The 16,972-nt window shown below is 36.6% G+C and overlaps 1 protein-coding gene across 1 annotated transcript; it reads right to left on the bottom strand.

The window, feature by feature from the left end:
• Window positions 1-686: 686 nt before the first annotated feature.
• On the bottom strand, window positions 687-14,246 carry LOC114524280 (acid-sensing ion channel 1-like). The gene is made up of 9 exons (XM_028545435.1): window positions 14,141-14,246; window positions 10,472-11,088; window positions 9,152-9,369; window positions 8,432-8,564; window positions 7,616-7,678; window positions 6,289-6,475; window positions 5,344-5,435; window positions 4,291-4,407; window positions 687-750 (listed from the first exon to the last, which is right to left on the bottom strand). Exons 2-8 carry the CDS (start codon window positions 11,034-11,036, stop codon window positions 4,292-4,294), a joined length of 1,374 nt encoding a protein of 457 aa, XP_028401236.1. The 5' UTR covers window positions 11,037-11,088; window positions 14,141-14,246; the 3' UTR covers window positions 687-750; window position 4,291.
• Between the last annotated feature and the right edge of the window lie 2,726 nt (window positions 14,247-16,972).

A 16,972-nucleotide genomic window follows, 5' to 3' on the forward strand; every position in this document is an offset into this window, starting at 1 on the left:
CTCTTTTCCGCTGGAAGCTCTGGAGGCGAAACTTACCACGCTCGTTTTTTGAGTGATGGTATGAATAGTCCCGAGAATGTGATCCTTTATATGATTTATGACCATAGTTTCGCTGGCTTTTGCCAGCTAATATCTGACCAACCCTGTTTGTAGTTGATATATCTTGTAGTGTTTTAGGTAAATCATCACCAAATAATTCTGTAGTGCATTGGGACATGTTCGGCACATAATTGCTGGTACTGCTCATTTAGGTCAGGTCTGATCAATTCCCAGCGCCATTGATTTAGCTCACGATTGGCTTGGACTACGAATGCAATGGCATCCATGGACTGAATAACAGCGGCATCAGCTGTGTCACTCCGCGCTTTAGATACTATGGGAGTCGAATCCTTTAGATTAAGGAGACTCTCCGGAGCTTTCAGACGAGCTATCGTCGTCTGAGGACGAAGGGCTTGCTTTTTGTTTTCGAGACCGCGTTGGCGCCAAATTGCTTTGTAAGGAGGCAAGGCTGGATTGTAACGTTTTTCCAAGGCTTTGTAACGAGTTTTTCATAAAATTCTCCATGCCTCGCTTAGCCTTTAGTGTGGTATTAGAGACCTCTGTCGAGTCTTCATCGTCTAGTATAGCCTAGCCTCCTCGTTTTCGCTTAATATGTCTTGGACTTCTTGTTGTGGTTCATCCATAATCATGGGCCCACTACATCCTTGAGAGATTTCTCCCTTTTCCGAGATATTTCGTTATATCTGTGCCCTAGATATGGTATTTCAACAGATAATGTATTTCGTAAAAATCTAAAAACGGAGAGAAAACGTCGTTCCCCAAAAAAATATTTGTAAGTAAAGGGCAAAATTGTTTCACCAACTGATTGACTCACCAACTGAAGGTTGGCTATCTCACGTGATCTCCATGGGACTCCTTGTGATAGGTTATGACAAGGAGGTAGAATTATTTTGGTAGTTAATTAATATTAAATTTACATGGTGATTTTTAAACGAAATTGGCCTGGAAAAGCGCAGCACAAAACGACCGCTCATTCTATTTTACAAAAAGTGTATTTCTTTGGCTTTCATACACTTCTAAAGGTTTTGATGGGACCCTCTTCAGTAGCCCTCATTAAGGTTCTCATTTATGAACGTCGGTTCGTCGGTTGTTTTCGAGTGTTTTAGAAAATGTATTCGTATTTTTCATCGTTCGGAGTCTTGTTCTCACCGTCCGAGAAAAAGTATTTCTAATATAGCTCAAAATATTGAAATTCAGCTGCAAGCTTTAGATAAGAGCAACATGTCATTTTCTAGAGCATGATCTTCTTATACATGCAAGTATTGCAGGATATGTTAAATGTACAACATACACGTACATGTCTTAAGGCCCATTTACACTATGCGATTTGTCGTATGCGATTCGTATCCTGGCGTATTTGCATGAACATATGAACACACGTATATATACAAATGTGACATATTAAATTCTAACCTGAACAAAATTAAATGAAGATTGTGGCATAGGCACTCTTTTACATTCGTCAGAATGATAATTGCACACAATTTATTGTGTAGTCTAAATATAGGCCTTTAAACAATTTTGATGTAATTTTAACGTAATTTTGATGCCAAATAATAAACTTGGCCGTAGCAATATATTTTAGCTATACTGCAAACGTAAAACACATACTACGTAGCTGTATAATTACTTTTTAGCTAAATAAATCAGCAATCTTGTGCACGTTGCATTCTTGGACCAGGAACTGGTCCCTAACCGCTGCTAATCTTGTTGTTGTTAGGGGGCGACGCTCTTTAAAAAAACCCTAAGGCTCTATCATTACTTGTTTGATAGGAATGAAATTTGGCACAATTATTCTAAGCATTATTCCGCATCGATTGACGGAGTTCGAATTTTTACTTTTGACCTTTGAAGCAAGTTACAAGCAATTCTTGATATATTTGCAGCAAATAATATATACATATCATTAATATTCAGCCTATATACAGGGTGAGTAAAAAAAACGGACACCTTTGAAATTCAAATTAGCCGGATAGCGCCTGTAATGTGACAGAAGTTGCTTAAAATATTTCATAGGTATACAAAGCATATCATATTAATTAACCCAAAACATGAAGTTTGTTCCCATTGGGAGTTAAAATGCATTCTAAGCTCTGTAAATACAAAAGAACAGTTTTATCAAATCGTTTTTGTTGATTGTATATGGGAATTTTCATATTCCAGCCATAAGTCCACAGCTAATTTGAATTTCAAAGGCGTCAGTTTTTTTTGACTCACCCTGTATAAGTAAACGGAAACGATTAGAAATACATTGTCCTCTCCATTGATATAAATACAATGCAGTTCAGAAATTAAACTCGGTTACGCAGTTTCTGGTCCCTATAGTACGATCGTACTTGTTATACATACAGTAACTGCCAAATATCTCGAGTTTAATGTAGAACTTGCTGCGAAATTAATGCATACTTTAAGATCGTGCATTAAAACATAAAATTCTGTTCGGAAGCGAACGGCAACCGCGATCGTATTTTTCCCCTTGCGGTCGTCTGCGGTTTCTATCCGTCGACCGCAACCGAACCGCGACGGCACCGCAACCGCTAGCCGCAGACGAACCGCAACCGCAGCGTTAGGTTATTTTTGGACAGTTTTGGATATACTTGACAGCGTTAAATTTTTATTTTACGTAAGGATTCGTTTTACGACTGTTAAGGTGGCTCCCTACTCTTATTAGCTTATAGAGCGTTCTCGTTAGAGCGAGGCTCACTATTTTATTATTTTGTATAGATCCGGATTACAAAATTCAACAATAAAATCACCCTAACATAATTGAGACGATAAAAAAAATGAAAAAAACTCCGCAATTGTACTTTTTTTTAGTTTTCATCATGGATATTTTTACACTTTTTCTTTACTCAATATATTTATTTTCTCTCAGTCGGTCAAAGTCTTTTTAAAATTTCATGGTCAATTTGTAATATCATAAGCAAAACAAACGTCTAAAAATTTAGAGAAACCGGTAGGGAAAGTTTTTTAGATGCTCTCAATTTGTATGTTCTGAAAAAGTGTTTCCTAGAATTTTCTGAGACTGAGGTAGGTTGAAAAAGGTGACGTTCAAGTTTCGTGCGCACAAAATAAAAAAAATCACCGAAGGAAAATCCTTCAGCCAAAGTTTTAAATGGCTGGAAGTTAGGAAAAATGTAGAATTTTTCTTCGACACGATCGGCTCTGCGCATATACAGGGTGTATAAAAAAAAAGTAGACAATTGTTTAAATCTTAATTCATTATCATAGGTTGAAAGTTTGGGTAATGTTTTATTAACTATCAAAGTTCCAGACAATTTGGTGTACATTAAATCCGCCGGGCGGCCTCTCGAACTTGGACTTTTTTACTATTTTTGGCCTTTCCCACATACTTTTTGCACCTCACAAATGATTTCACGCATGATAAATGTAAAATATCAATAATGCATGAATTATTACCGCGTGAAACGAAAAGTATGGAGTACATAGGTACTAATACGTATAAAGTACGGATTTAATGTACACCAAATTGTCTTATTGAACTTTGATAGTTTATAAAACATTACCAAACTTTCAACCTATGATAATGAATTAAGATTTAAACCGTCCATTTTTGTGCGCGAGGGTTGTTTTAGGTGGTGTTTGAAAATAATCATTCCTACACGTCCATATAATTTTATTTTATTTAATCTGAGTGTTAAAGTGGTCAAGAGACCCTAAAATACCTATATGAACACACGTTCTTCAGACATTTTGCGAAATTTTCAGTTTATGGACATTTTAACAATTGTCTACTTTTTTGATACACCCTGTATACGGGCATTTTTTGGCCAATATTTAACGATAAAGGGAGCCGTTTGTTTCCAGTCGCGAATATTACACAAGTGTCTAAACGAGAAGAGAGAGGAATCCTATTCTATATACAGTATATATTATTAAATGAATATAAGAATTAAGATATATAGACATTTCCTCTTTTTAAACAATGTAGCAGAAGACATAAGGTTGTTAGCTATATGTTTTCATACGTTTATAACCCATATAGCTATATGTATGTTAAGTTCTGTTTCAGCGTCAATTACTTTGAAGACAGTATACCTGTACTTCAGATAGCTCATTTTTCTTATAGGTATGAACAAATCTGCATGTTCAATAATGCAGATGTGAAGACAACAAATAACACGCAGAATCTGTCGATGTATAAGTTATGTACTGCAGTAGATACAAAATGAGATTATAATTATATAAGATTATATAATATATAGCTACCTTATCCTTTCTTAGCTCTACAGAAAAAGCTAATAATGCAGCCGATCAGATCCAACAGTTCCAAAATAGTCAGTAAGCTGGCACCAAGGCAGAGTCCCATTGTCCCGCCAAATTCGGCTGAAAGTAACAGAATAAAACCTTAAGTGCAGGATATATGAGAAAGGAAAGCAAACGAAGTTTTAGAATAGAAAATAATTTGTTATAGATATATATCAGATCATAAAGCCCCCGAATTTGTTTTCTGTTTAATTTTATATAGTCTGGTCTGTATACGATCATTTATCATATTCATATATTTATCATATAATAATTATATTTATGATATATAACACGTCGACAAGGTATAAGCCACTAACTTATATATAACGATATGTCATGGAACGATTTGACTAATGATTGTATAAATAAAAGCGAAATATGTAGGACCTAGGCTCCATATAAGATCACTTCCTGCATGAAGATCTGATGCTCGTATCTCCGCCTCAGTCGTGGATGTCAAGGAATTGAACAATACTCCCTTTCGTTAAACAATGTCTAGAATGACTAGTTGTGCACCTGCAGACGGCGCCCGCATACACCACATAGGATGCAATATGTAGTAGTTCTTAAAGTATGAAGTGTGTTACAACGTTCCAACTAGTACTTGTGATCCACAGCAAACATTACATGGTGTGTCAAAAAAGCACGTTTTGTACGTGTAGGTGTGCTTCTATTTTTATCAGCCAGGCATTTTGTGTTCTTAAGCACACCTTTCTGGTGTTATGTATTCATTTATTCCAAATTACTTTTTTAATCGCAATATGTTTACTCTTACAATATATTCACAACAATTTTTTTGTAACACACCTAATTAACTGACACGCTTTTCTGTAACACTTTTTAAAGGTGTGTTAAAATAACACACCTTGCGCGTGTTATACAACGTATATGTTGTATATGTAGAACGCACAAGGAGTGCTACATTACGTGTGTTAGAATGCGCAAAGTGTGTACAAGTATAGTGATTGGCATTTCCAAAATTAATGAAATTTTAAAAATTAAAAAAAACATTACCCACAAAACTTTCCCATGGATATGCTGCAACTTCTTCAACTTCCAGGTAACTCAAGTCGTTGAAATATATAGAGATTTCAAGAATGTTATCACTAAAGGCAAGGAAATATACTCCTTTTTAGTAATGCATGTAAGAGAATCCTACGAGTAGCAGTTTAATAATGACACACAATGGCGTATCCAGCGTGACGATTTTTCCCGTTATGTAAATTTCGAGTTATTATTGTTTTGACACAGTGAATGAACACCAAAATATTGACATAGCGGGACAAATCGTCAGTCGCGCTACGCTACTGATGACACATTCTATGGCATAACCATTTAATTATATATGCATAAAATATTTTAGCGCAAGAAGCAGTTTAAGGCCAATTATAGAGCAAACACAACGACAAGAGTATATACAGAAGAGGGCTGGTGTCCTGCGTTCTTGGGATCGACTTTTTTAGTTTTTGTGTTTGATGGAAGGAGCCAAGTATTTTAGGGCGTATTTCACTTTCACTAAAAAGTATACTACTTGTAAAAGCATGCAACTTGTAAAAGCTGCAACGATAATTTTGAAATTTAAATTTCGGAAGCATAATTTCGGACCTCTATATGGAGCGCTGTCTATTGCAAATGAAATTACCCGATTAGGGATCTACAATTTTTTAAAAATTTGATTTCTTTAGATACGCGGGGGTAGATTTTGGAAGATACCGATCCATGAGGCACTCCATGATTAATGAAAGCTCTCCAGAGCCAGATAAACCAGGGGTGAATAATTCTGCTTGATATATAACTTTTAAACCGTACCATGAAGACATGGTAAGACATCGTACGAATGGTACGTTTTTCTTGTATATAGCTATAACGATATCATTCCAAAAATGTAGCTTATATATACGGTTAGTGAAAGTACCGGAATTGCTGATTACGGTAATTTTATAATCGTATATAACATACCGCACAAACTCTTGCCATTGAATCTTCTGTGAAGAATTAAGAAGTATCGAGTCGTCAGATTCCATGAATAGATCCTTAACCGAAGTCGGTTTTAAATATGCGTAGGACAAATCTGTGTCGTATGTGGACTTTTCACAAGACCCTTGACAAGTGCAGTTGTTGTTCACACCCAAATCAAAGAATTTAGCTGCAGAAATAAAACCTAATTGTTACACCCGGACTCAACAACAATCCATCGCTACGCAACACGTTTCACTAAAAAATCCCCTCATCGTAGGAGCGTGGAGAAAAAAGCGGCACGGGGAGGGTTAGTCATCGTTCGTAGCAGAGACAGAATAGAGGTCTAGCGGAATTCGTATATCTACCTCATAATATTGACCTAAATATGTATATTGTCTAATCTTAAACTGAAAGTCGTTGCTACACGTGGTTTCACGCTTATTGGCCATGAGGGAAAGCGATTTTAAGGCGACTAATTAAAAAGTTCAGTTCGTTGTATATATGTGTGCATATAGATTAAAAAAAACACATTGACGGTGTTTACAGGCCATAATTTAAGACTACCAATTGAGTCCAATTCCTTATGCCGTTATATGCTCCACGCATGCAGAGCATATAAGGGTTGAAAATTCGTCCAGAAACACTTCTTTTTGTCGAAGAATTATGGGGCGACCTTAAAAGTATGACGCGGCGATGTCAGAGACAAATGCAAACGGCGAATATCACGCGGTGGAAATCACAATAGGAAAACAAAACAATTGAGTTTATATATAGCACTTTGATTGTCAGAGATCCGAATGAATAAACCAAATATGTGAAGCTAGTTAGCATTTCCTATTACACAATTTTTTATGACCGCAAAACAAAGATGACTTTAGACTCTACAGGACAATCATGCTCTAAATATAGTAAGTGCATTATTTTTAGCATTCCCGGTTTCCTTATGCAGTGCTACTTTTTGCTGTTGCCGTTCACATTGCCATACTTGATCTTATAATCTTTTTAATTTACACTACATTCAATTCATATCAATTACATCCGTGCTCGGCCTTTGTATTGGTAGCCTGAACACTAATAAGATCGGGTACGAGTCTCAATTTTGGCCCTGCCGTGCCTCTAAATTGAGTGCAGTGTAAAAGGGTGCTATATAGTGTCTGTGATATGCTATACCGGCGAAAATTAAAAAAAAATTTAATGAAAATGCACATGCATATACAAAAACGACAAACCAGAAAAATTGGGGATATCACATGCAGGAGAAAAAATAAACGGAGCAAATATTTTCAAGTATATTTTCAAATAATGCTTTTTAATAAACTAAATTTACCTTCATACGCGAAGTAGCATTGACGCTTTTCCTCGTATAGCAGACAATATGTTGTGCCAAGAGCTATAAAACAATATGAAACGAAATCAACAAATTGGCTCTTTTTTCAGATTTAACATTATTATAAGACTATATTTAAATCGGTTCTTCATGAAAACAAAGAAAACTAGGTTGTGTAATTCAATTTCGCATGAAAAAACACACAAAAAAGTTAAATCGCCGTAAAATTTTCGAGATATTGGTTTATATTTGTAAAAAATTTATTTTGTAGAGTATATGTTAGTTTTTTTTCAAATAATCACTTTTCAGACAATTTGGTGCATTCTTCAGCGAACGTCCGAATTAAGTTTAAGGTTTGTTTTAAAGCGTTTTAAAGCTTTAAATCTGAAATGATTCTAGTGGTGACATATTTGAATGATTAACTAAATTCACAACTGTTCGCAGAGGTGAGGAATGATTATAACTAAATGAACAACGGTTTATTGTTTTTATGTATGTAATCTTACTGAATGCTTTCCGTCTTTTTTAAGCAATGCAATTCTTAGAAAAGGATGTTTAATATAAATGTAATATTCTCTACAGGTCTTATAAAAGTAATCTCTATTATAGAATAACATGTATATAACAGGACCTTAATGAAATCTTACGTTAATCAAACTTGTAACATCGCCTAGCTCAGTGTTACTCTCGCACTCAACAATCCATTGATTGCCTTCGTCTCATGCTTTTTTTAACTCTCGCAACATTCCGGCATGTTTGGATCAGGCCATCCAAACACGGAAACCATTAAGTAACTGTTCAATATAAATAACTTACTGGTTGGTGGAGGCATCAGACATTTGCAATGGTCGAAAATATACTGCTGTTTACATTTGCTCAAGCAATGTTCCTGTGAATACTTCAAACTTTTGTTGCAAGGCATTCCGTAAGGTGGACCTAAAGTTTTCACCTGTTATGAGGAAAAAATATGTGAAAAGTATGGTATACGCGGTGATGACGTCAACATCAATTGATACCTGACATGAGAATCAAAGATCAGGAAAGCAAAGCTCAAGGTCTTGGCTCGATATGAGCATCGTTTTCGCGTTATGGCTAATTTTCCCATTTCTGAGCATAACTGACAAAACTGTTGAACGTTCGTCGTCCACCGTCCACAACAAAGGACGGTGGAAGATCGTTAAGTAAGGTGGGGTGGGGGGCTAATATTCATATATTCACGTTCAGCATTGTTAATTTCTTTTGAAACTGATTGTTTTTCACGGTCTTCGAACATGTCGAATATATAAATATTAGCCCCCCCCCCTAACGATCTTCCGTCGTTTTTGATCCATGCATAATATAGAATTTGGACAACTTTGGATTCCGCTGTCGCAATATCTGCGTGCAATATCAAATTTCCGAGCGATATCAGCACCCTACCGGCGCTCGAGGACAAGAAGGGATATTTGTCCTAATTCGTGGACTTTTAAAATGGTCCGAAAATAAGAACGGCGTGAAGTTGGTAATTAAATTACCAGACAGGAAATAGGAACAAACCTTTTTCTTTGTGACTGATACTAGAGCTTTTCTTCCAGGCATCACGGCAAATCCATTTTCGTTTGTGGATATTGGTGCATGCTGGTCGTGTATAATGACCTTTACACCAACAGCAGGAGTGACAGGCAGATAATCTTCTGTCTGAACATTGAGCTTCAAAATTAGCCCATTTGACTCGCCAGGATTAGAAAAACGCTGTAATGAATGGTTTTCCTTCCCTAGTAAAAAATATTTGTAATCCGATTAGAAGAGTATTTTTTCACGCGTGCAGTAGTAAAATTGTTACTCTGAGTGTCTCTAGCGCTTTCTTCAGGAAAACATTACGATAACTACAATACTGGCGTACAGTGCTCTCCAAAAATAACTTAACAAAAACCATGGTTAACCAAGGTCAAACCCAGTGAATTCAAATAAGACTGGAACGTTAACTCTCTGAATTTCCCTCATTATTAAGTGAAGCCAAGATGGCCGATCATGAAGCCTTTCTTGTAGGTATTGATTCAGGCCTCTAGCGCGGAAGTTTCAAAGGTAAAATCATAATTGCCGTCATTTTACCTACGAAATTTCCGCGTGAAGGCGTAGATCATACCTAGAAGAAAGGCTTCGTATTCCACCATCTTGGCTTCAATTTTCTCGCAGAGCTAGCGTTCCAAACTTATTTCAGCCAGCGGTGCAGACGTTTCGAATTATAAAGGAACACACGCATATAAACGTCTGCGCATTTGAGCACCGTTAATGGCAAGTTCTTTGTCAAGTACTTCAGATTGGAATCGGCGTTGCCACCATGCAAAATATAAGATGTGATAGTTAAAATTAATTTCGTGGCGAAATTCATGCATTGAACTGATTGAAGCTAAGCAAAAGACTTCGGTAATTTAGCTACACAAGTAGGCAACGAGTTACAGAGTTTGTACTATAAGACCTTGTATACGGTCTTAAAATTAAGGTTATATATCGACAAAACCTCCGCCGAGTCAAAAGCAATGTGCCAGCGGTAGGGAAACTATTTGTGCCACGCCGTGAGTATTGCCCTCACTGTGTTTATGTTGTTGAGAAGGAGAGATTTTCTAGCGTGTTGTACTACAGAAATTTCGTCTTTTGGAATAGGTGCATGTCAAACTTAATAGAAGCCCAATAAAGATAATGCTCGGTTTAATAATTTTTCCGAAATTAATGCATAGAAGTCAACGATATCAAACGAAATAAAAGAGTGCCTGTTTTTATCATCAATTTTGCCGAACCATTCGATTATACGTTTTGTGTGTTTTTCCATTAGTTTCCGCCCGTCATGCAAAGACGCCCAGAGTATATTTTCGTTACCTGAGTTAAAGGTGTGGCATAGCCCCATTCTTTGAACAGTTGAGCTGAAGTTTGCTTCATTGCACGATCTTCCCTTCCAATTACACTCAACAAGCATTCCAGCTTCATTCATTTGATGGCCGCACTCAAGATAGAATCGCAGTGCGTCAGCGTCTGATGTACCAGAACTCTTTCTGTTCAGCTGATTACTTTTCGATGTGCCATTTTTGAAATATGCCATTGTTATTCTGTCACATTTGTCCACGTTTCTAAGTGGGTTGTAGTTACATATTGTTACCGCTGGAAACAACATGTCCGGCTGTGCAACTATCCTACTTTTAGATATTGTAGGATAATCGAAGTATTTTCCAAACAGTTTCACGGCGTTATAGGTGAGATAACCAAAGGCAGTTAAAATGAAAACAACCCAAACGAATTTCCTCATAGAAGTTCCGCCGTGGATTAAGTAATAAAAACCATGTAGCGTCGTTCGTTCTCCGTAATCTGAAAAAACTGCACGGACACCGTTGTCCTGATTTGTCGCATTACGCTCTGACATCGAATGGACTTGATTTTTGTCCGTCATCGCTGGGAGTTGGCCGAAAATGAGAAGCCTTTTCACGACGTGGCATTTAAACCTAAAAGCGTAATTAACGTACAGCTTGCTGTGTGAAATAAACACAATATTCTCGATAAATATTAAAAGATGCGAACCTTCGCACAATCGCAGTCACACTAATTGAAAATATCCATAAATCATTAATATCAAGTAATTGCGTTTTTTGTTATTTTATATTAATAACGCATATAATAAATATATTCCGTTAATAAAAAGTCGTAATTAAACTGTTGCAGACTAATAAAAGTAGTTTTTTAATATTGTGACAATCGCAGTATTAACCTCTCTGATCATCTGTTAATTCTAGAACAATAAATAAAAGCTTGCGACTGTTTTATATACGTTATGTATTGCAGGTAAAGGACATATTTACTAGTCGAAACAACAGCTTTTTTATTTAGACGCATAGATCTGTGGTTCAAATTTTCTTTCATTGTGATGTTTAAGACCGTGTCCAAACGTATCCGGATATTTTTAAAAACGGAGGATTTTTTCTCCGTTTTAAAAAAAATTCGTGTTCACACAAAGCGTATTCGAATCGTTTTGCCCGTCCACACGAAGACACCAAAACGAAGGAAATTTGATAGCGCCAGGCGTAGAGCATGCGCATCTCCAAGTAATATGAGCGCTTCCAAAGGAGCGCAGGGCTCGAATGCCAATAATTTGTGCGCGCCTAGATAACAACTATATTAATTTGGCTGAATTTAAAAATAATTCCGCGTATTTGCTTTCGGTTAGCTTTATGCTCGGTCTTTCTTGAATTAAAATGAGTAAATGACCAAATCGTCGTGGTCTAGCTGGTGAGACGGAAAGCATCATCATATTCATTCCCTTGAAATCGGAAAAAAGCATGGAGACGCTTTGCTGGCAGTACTGAATACTATATACATGTATAAACTTAAAAAAAATGCAATCCATTTCGAAGAAAATGTAAAGGTGGTTTTCTTTCTCTTTTTAATTACAGAATTTTTAAATATTTGGTATAATAAATACTTTAATTATGCAACATAGCATGGCCTCCGTTTTTAATCACCGGACGACATAATCATAGCCGGATGATTTTTAAAAAGATCGTGTCACTCATGTATGTGTATTAGTATATATGTGTATAATATGTACTCATGTGTGTCGTCTCATGGAGACGAAAAGTCATAGAATAAGCGCGATGACACAAAGATATAGCACTAGCAAATCAACGTATTTTGCATTCATCTAGCTATATATAACGAAATCGAGTTAATAGAGTCCTTTTCAAAGCTCTTATAATTTACTCAAAGGTGTAATTTACTGAAGGAACTAACGTAAAAGAAATAGTCGTCCACGTTCTAACTTTTTTATATCTATACTACAATCTAAAACCCTGGGGCCGGTTGTATCAAGCCCGTTTAGCTTAACACGGTGGTTATAAGAAAAATAGAAAGGTGGCTGCCATTTTATTCAACAAGCGAACTAAATGTTTCTGACGTTGAATACAAAGATACTGTTTACAACTACATATTCAGTGCATAATATTCAAGTTGACTCATTGAAAAGAGTTGTAAGAATGTTATATAATTTTGACTTATCCACCGTTTAAGCTAAACGGGCTTACAACCGGCCGCTGCTCAGCATCTATTAGTTTTATATTGCCAAAGCTTCATGTAGCATAATTATAAGTATGAACGAGCAAAGAGACTGGACCGAAAAGGCAACCAAAAAGGCAACCTCGTACCCAGGGTCTTTACGAAAAGGCTTCTTGTTGAGTTTTGCTAGATTGTATTTTTGTATGATGTCAAGTAGAAGAATCCATATCTATCCGGTGTAGTTACTAATTTGAGTAACATTAAATATGTAACATTGGCGACGAGGATCTTGAATACCTAAATTATGGAAATGTCTTTAAAAAAGTCATGAAAATTACTTTTTAAGGAATCTTGCTTGAATGAGAGTAAGCGATGTAAGAATTTTCGTTCGCTATTAAAGAAAAACTACTTACTATTCGAAGGTTTTGCATAATATATTCATTATTATAGAGAACAAAACAATAATAGAACAATGAAACTATAGAATAAGACAATCTAAAACTTTTGTTTGCTCGGAGTAGAACCCATGCAAATTAATAAAAATGTTCGTTTAATTATTGCGTGCTTTATACGTTTCTCAAAAAATATTAAGGATCGATATGAGAGACAGGATAATCCGTAATGTTGGGGTAGTCAACCACTTTATTCAATTTTTGTCATAAAACGTTGCTAGAACAGAAACGCGTTCACTGATGCCGTCAGTGTTCAATAAAACGATCGAAGTTGACTGTGTAAAACCTGAAGTTAATTTGATCACAAAAGAGTGCATGCATGGTTCTTGTGTTAATTTGCCTCGAGAACTACCTTTTCAATGGGGGTATTTCTGAACCTTTGATTTCCATTTTTTACCTGATAAATATATCAACGTTACTCTATAAAACCATGACCAGCCAACAATTAGGATATCTTGCGAGTCAAAATATTGTATATATATATATATATATATATATATATATATATATATATATATATATATATATATATATATATATATATATATATATATATGCGTAGTAAAGTATTGTATTTCATTCTGTCTGAAGGTGACTTTGAAATAAAGATGTCCTGTTTGTTCGGAATTTGTTTTTTACGTTACTCTTCCCGTACAACTTCTATTCAAGAGACAGGAAAACAATTCAAGAGCGCCATATGAGTGATAAGTTGCATGCACGACATCAAGTGTTATTTAATTAAAATATGCTTCTCATATAAAGTATCTTTCTTCTACTCATCTACATAAAGAACCTGGACTTCCTAAACCACTTCGATCATATGGCAGGAAGATCATGATGTTATCTGAAGCATATAATAATATTATATGTATAAAAGATTCATTATATTATAATTTCAACATAAAAATATAGGAAGATTAGCAGCGAAGTTAAAGTCACGACATATCCTACATAAAAGGTGGTTTATCGCGTATAACAAATTCAGTTTCGAATTCACTCGCCTTGATATAAGAGAAGAAAATCTCAGTATGGCGTCTATCGTGACCGGTTTACTTACCTCAACTGTGGGAGTGTTATGGCATAAAGCCCGTATTACCGCTGCAGCTAAATTGCAAAACGGCGATGTTACCGATGCGAGAATACGGCAGATAATCGTGCCACCATTAACGGACTTGAGTACCAAGCTTAACGATCTTTTGCGCCAAGAGCTTAACAGCAGTTACATTCTTCTAAACGAGGGCGCGAATTTATTGAATGATTGCATTGCCAATTCAGATCTGGAGCATCACGCTGTCCGCAGTAAAATTCAGCACAGTCACGACGAAAACTCGAAATTGTTGGGCGGTTTCGATTCTGAAATCTTGAATGAGGCATTGCAATTTTCCTATGTCATGGAGAAACTGACCGAGAGCTCGCATGAAACACTTGAAAGAGCTAAGAAACGATTCGAGCAAGCTCGCCTGGCGGCAACTAAAGCTTTCGGTTTGGAAACGCTAAGTATTGAAGAAAAACTATTCGTAGCGAAACTGCGTGTCGCTTCGGAGTTGCTAGAATGTCTTGCGAGTCCTTCAGGAGCTGTGCCTGGGTGTTTGTCCTTTCTAGAAATGCTGCATCGTTTACCTGCAATTCAAAATATATTCAATGTGCATCTTGATGGTGGCATCAAGTCGAAAATATATAGAGCCGAACGGGAGGAGAACGTGAAATCGGTGATGTTGATTAATCATGCTTTATTTCAGTATGCTTTGAAATTCAGCTCGAAGCATTCATCTACAGTGCTCACCTGGCCTACTATAGAGCTTCGCGATCACCTTTTTTGCCCAATATTACGATGGCAGGAGATTGCAGAGAAGATATCCTCAGGCAATGAGTTGACGCATCAGCCGAACGGACTTTTACTCGTGGACGCAATCGATTCGCCAAAATCGGCAGTGAACATTCACGGCGAAATTTTCGTTGAAGATCGCCTGAGTTTCAACAACATCAAGGTAATTTCAAGAGCAGGAGAGAGCAAGTCTGTTAAATTACCTGGCCTCAAGGAAGACGAAGTTCTAGTTAAAGATATTAAAGCAATAGCCTGCGGTAACCATAACGATGTTTATGTTGTTAGATGGCTTCGTAAACTCACGAAAAATGGCGCTTTTGTAAAAAGTTACGTGTTGAATGTATTCGATATGAATTTTAATGTCAAATGCGACCGCAAATTGGATTTTATCGACGCCGAGACCGAGCACCACGCCACTATGATTGCTGTAAACGTCAACGATAACATTATCCTGATAAAGTACAAGGATCCTTATGTGTACATTTGTGACAAAAGTGGAATGTTAAAGCATTTATTTGAACGAGACAGCTCTCCGATATGTCTTCCTTCCAACTTGAGTATTTCCGCTGCTAATGCAGAATTTATGATATTATCAGCCCTTGGTAAAACAATCTCAATGTACACAGAAGAAGGAAACTTGAAGTCGACTTTCAAGATACCGCCGGGTCACGAAGTTCTTGGTATGGCATTTCATTTGCAATCGTCCTAACTATGAAGAAAGTTTCCTACTTTCTTCTGCAATACTCTACGGCAGGGGAACTGGAGACAAAGTTTCTTTGTAACAGGAACGAAAATGAATGGCGGCCATCTATCACATCTCACCCAAGTGGTCCGATTGCTATTGTAAGAGAGAGAAATATAATTTTTATTTAAAGAACGCTTTTGACGATTTATGTACAGCAATGAGTATGCTCAAATTCATATGGTTTTCGCCTTCTTGAATAAAAAATATATAAACATGAGTGTTATCGTACCTATCGTTAGCTGGAAAAGGCGGACGCGGACCCGCGGGTACGGACAAACGGACATGGAAAACGCAGATATATACTTGTATGTATATAATACTTTAAATGTTAATGATAAGGCAAAGGTTGTTTAATGAAGTAAGTTTTTTAGGAGATCTCTATTTCTTGTTTTAAAACATAAGATTTGATTACGCGTGTACATATTGTGTAAATTTGTTTAATATTTTAAACCATATATACTTCAATTCACGTTTTGCATAGACTTAAGGCCCACACAGACCGGACGCGATTTGGCAACGCGGCGCGATTTTTCAAAGTTTTTGATTTTTCAAAAGCAAATAAATTTTAACCTGTCATAATATTCTTGAAGATTACTTAGCGATAATACATTTTGACTGCTCTGGCGTCTGTAGATTCCAAATTTTGCTTCCAAAAATTAATTTATGTGCTTCTGAAAACTGAAAATTCGCGTCGCGTTGCCGCATCGCGTTCGGTCTGTGTCGACCTTTAGCCCAGTCGAACACACAATGCAAGTTATGCCGGAATCAACGACTTTTACTGCTACATTCTAAACTGAAACTTTGATAAGAAACAACGAAATGGTATCCCAAAATCAACCTCGCAGCCAGGGTCGTTATTACACGCGTCCAAGTCCGGGGAATTGGTTGATAACGTGCTTCTGAAATCTGACAAAATTATGAAGCTGAGAATAAGCCGCAATGAGCCCCATTAGCATCGAAACTACAGCTTGTTTGTTCGTTAAAAAGGGTTTTATTACCGCGAGCACAAGTGTGACCGGGCTTGAAACATTACCTCATTACTCCGGCGTCATTTTTTTTAGTTTTCGTCATCGCAAGTGTGTTTTGACGCGAAATATACTAGTGTTTGAAAAGTGTATTTGACCGTATTTACTACGTCACAGTTTTGTGTCCCAAGAGTTGTGGTGCACAGCTCGAAATCTTTAGCTAATTTTCCGATGTGCGATTTGATTTCGCTCGCATGCATGATACGGCAATTCCTCCAAGAGGAAGAAATAAACCGTTCTTTTGATGCTGTTCGATTAAGTTTAGATTTAATTGGGGTAAGAATATATTCAACA

Source organism: Dendronephthya gigantea, unplaced genomic scaffold (genome assembly GCF_004324835.1).
Source record: "Dendronephthya gigantea isolate DGI-Jeju-01 unplaced genomic scaffold, DenGig_1.0 000030F, whole genome shotgun sequence".
NCBI classification, from domain to species: Eukaryota; Metazoa; Cnidaria; class Anthozoa; order Malacalcyonacea; family Nephtheidae; genus Dendronephthya; species Dendronephthya gigantea.

What these genes read in the sequence shown, in the direction of transcription:
- LOC114524280 (XM_028545435.1), bottom strand. Translation starts at nt 11,036, where the DNA reads ATGACGGACAAAAATCAAGTCCATTCGATGTCAGAGCGTAATGCGACA. An exon ending in TCTGATGCCTCCACCAACCA is followed by an intron (nt 7,679 to 8,431) that starts GTAAGTTATTTA and finishes ATTGTTTTATAG; the next exon opens with CTCTTGGCACAACATATTGT. An exon ending in TCCATGGGAAAGTTTTGTGG is followed by an intron (nt 4,408 to 5,343) that starts GTAATGTTTTTT and finishes TGTTACTTTCAG; the next exon opens with CCGAATTTGGCGGGACAATG.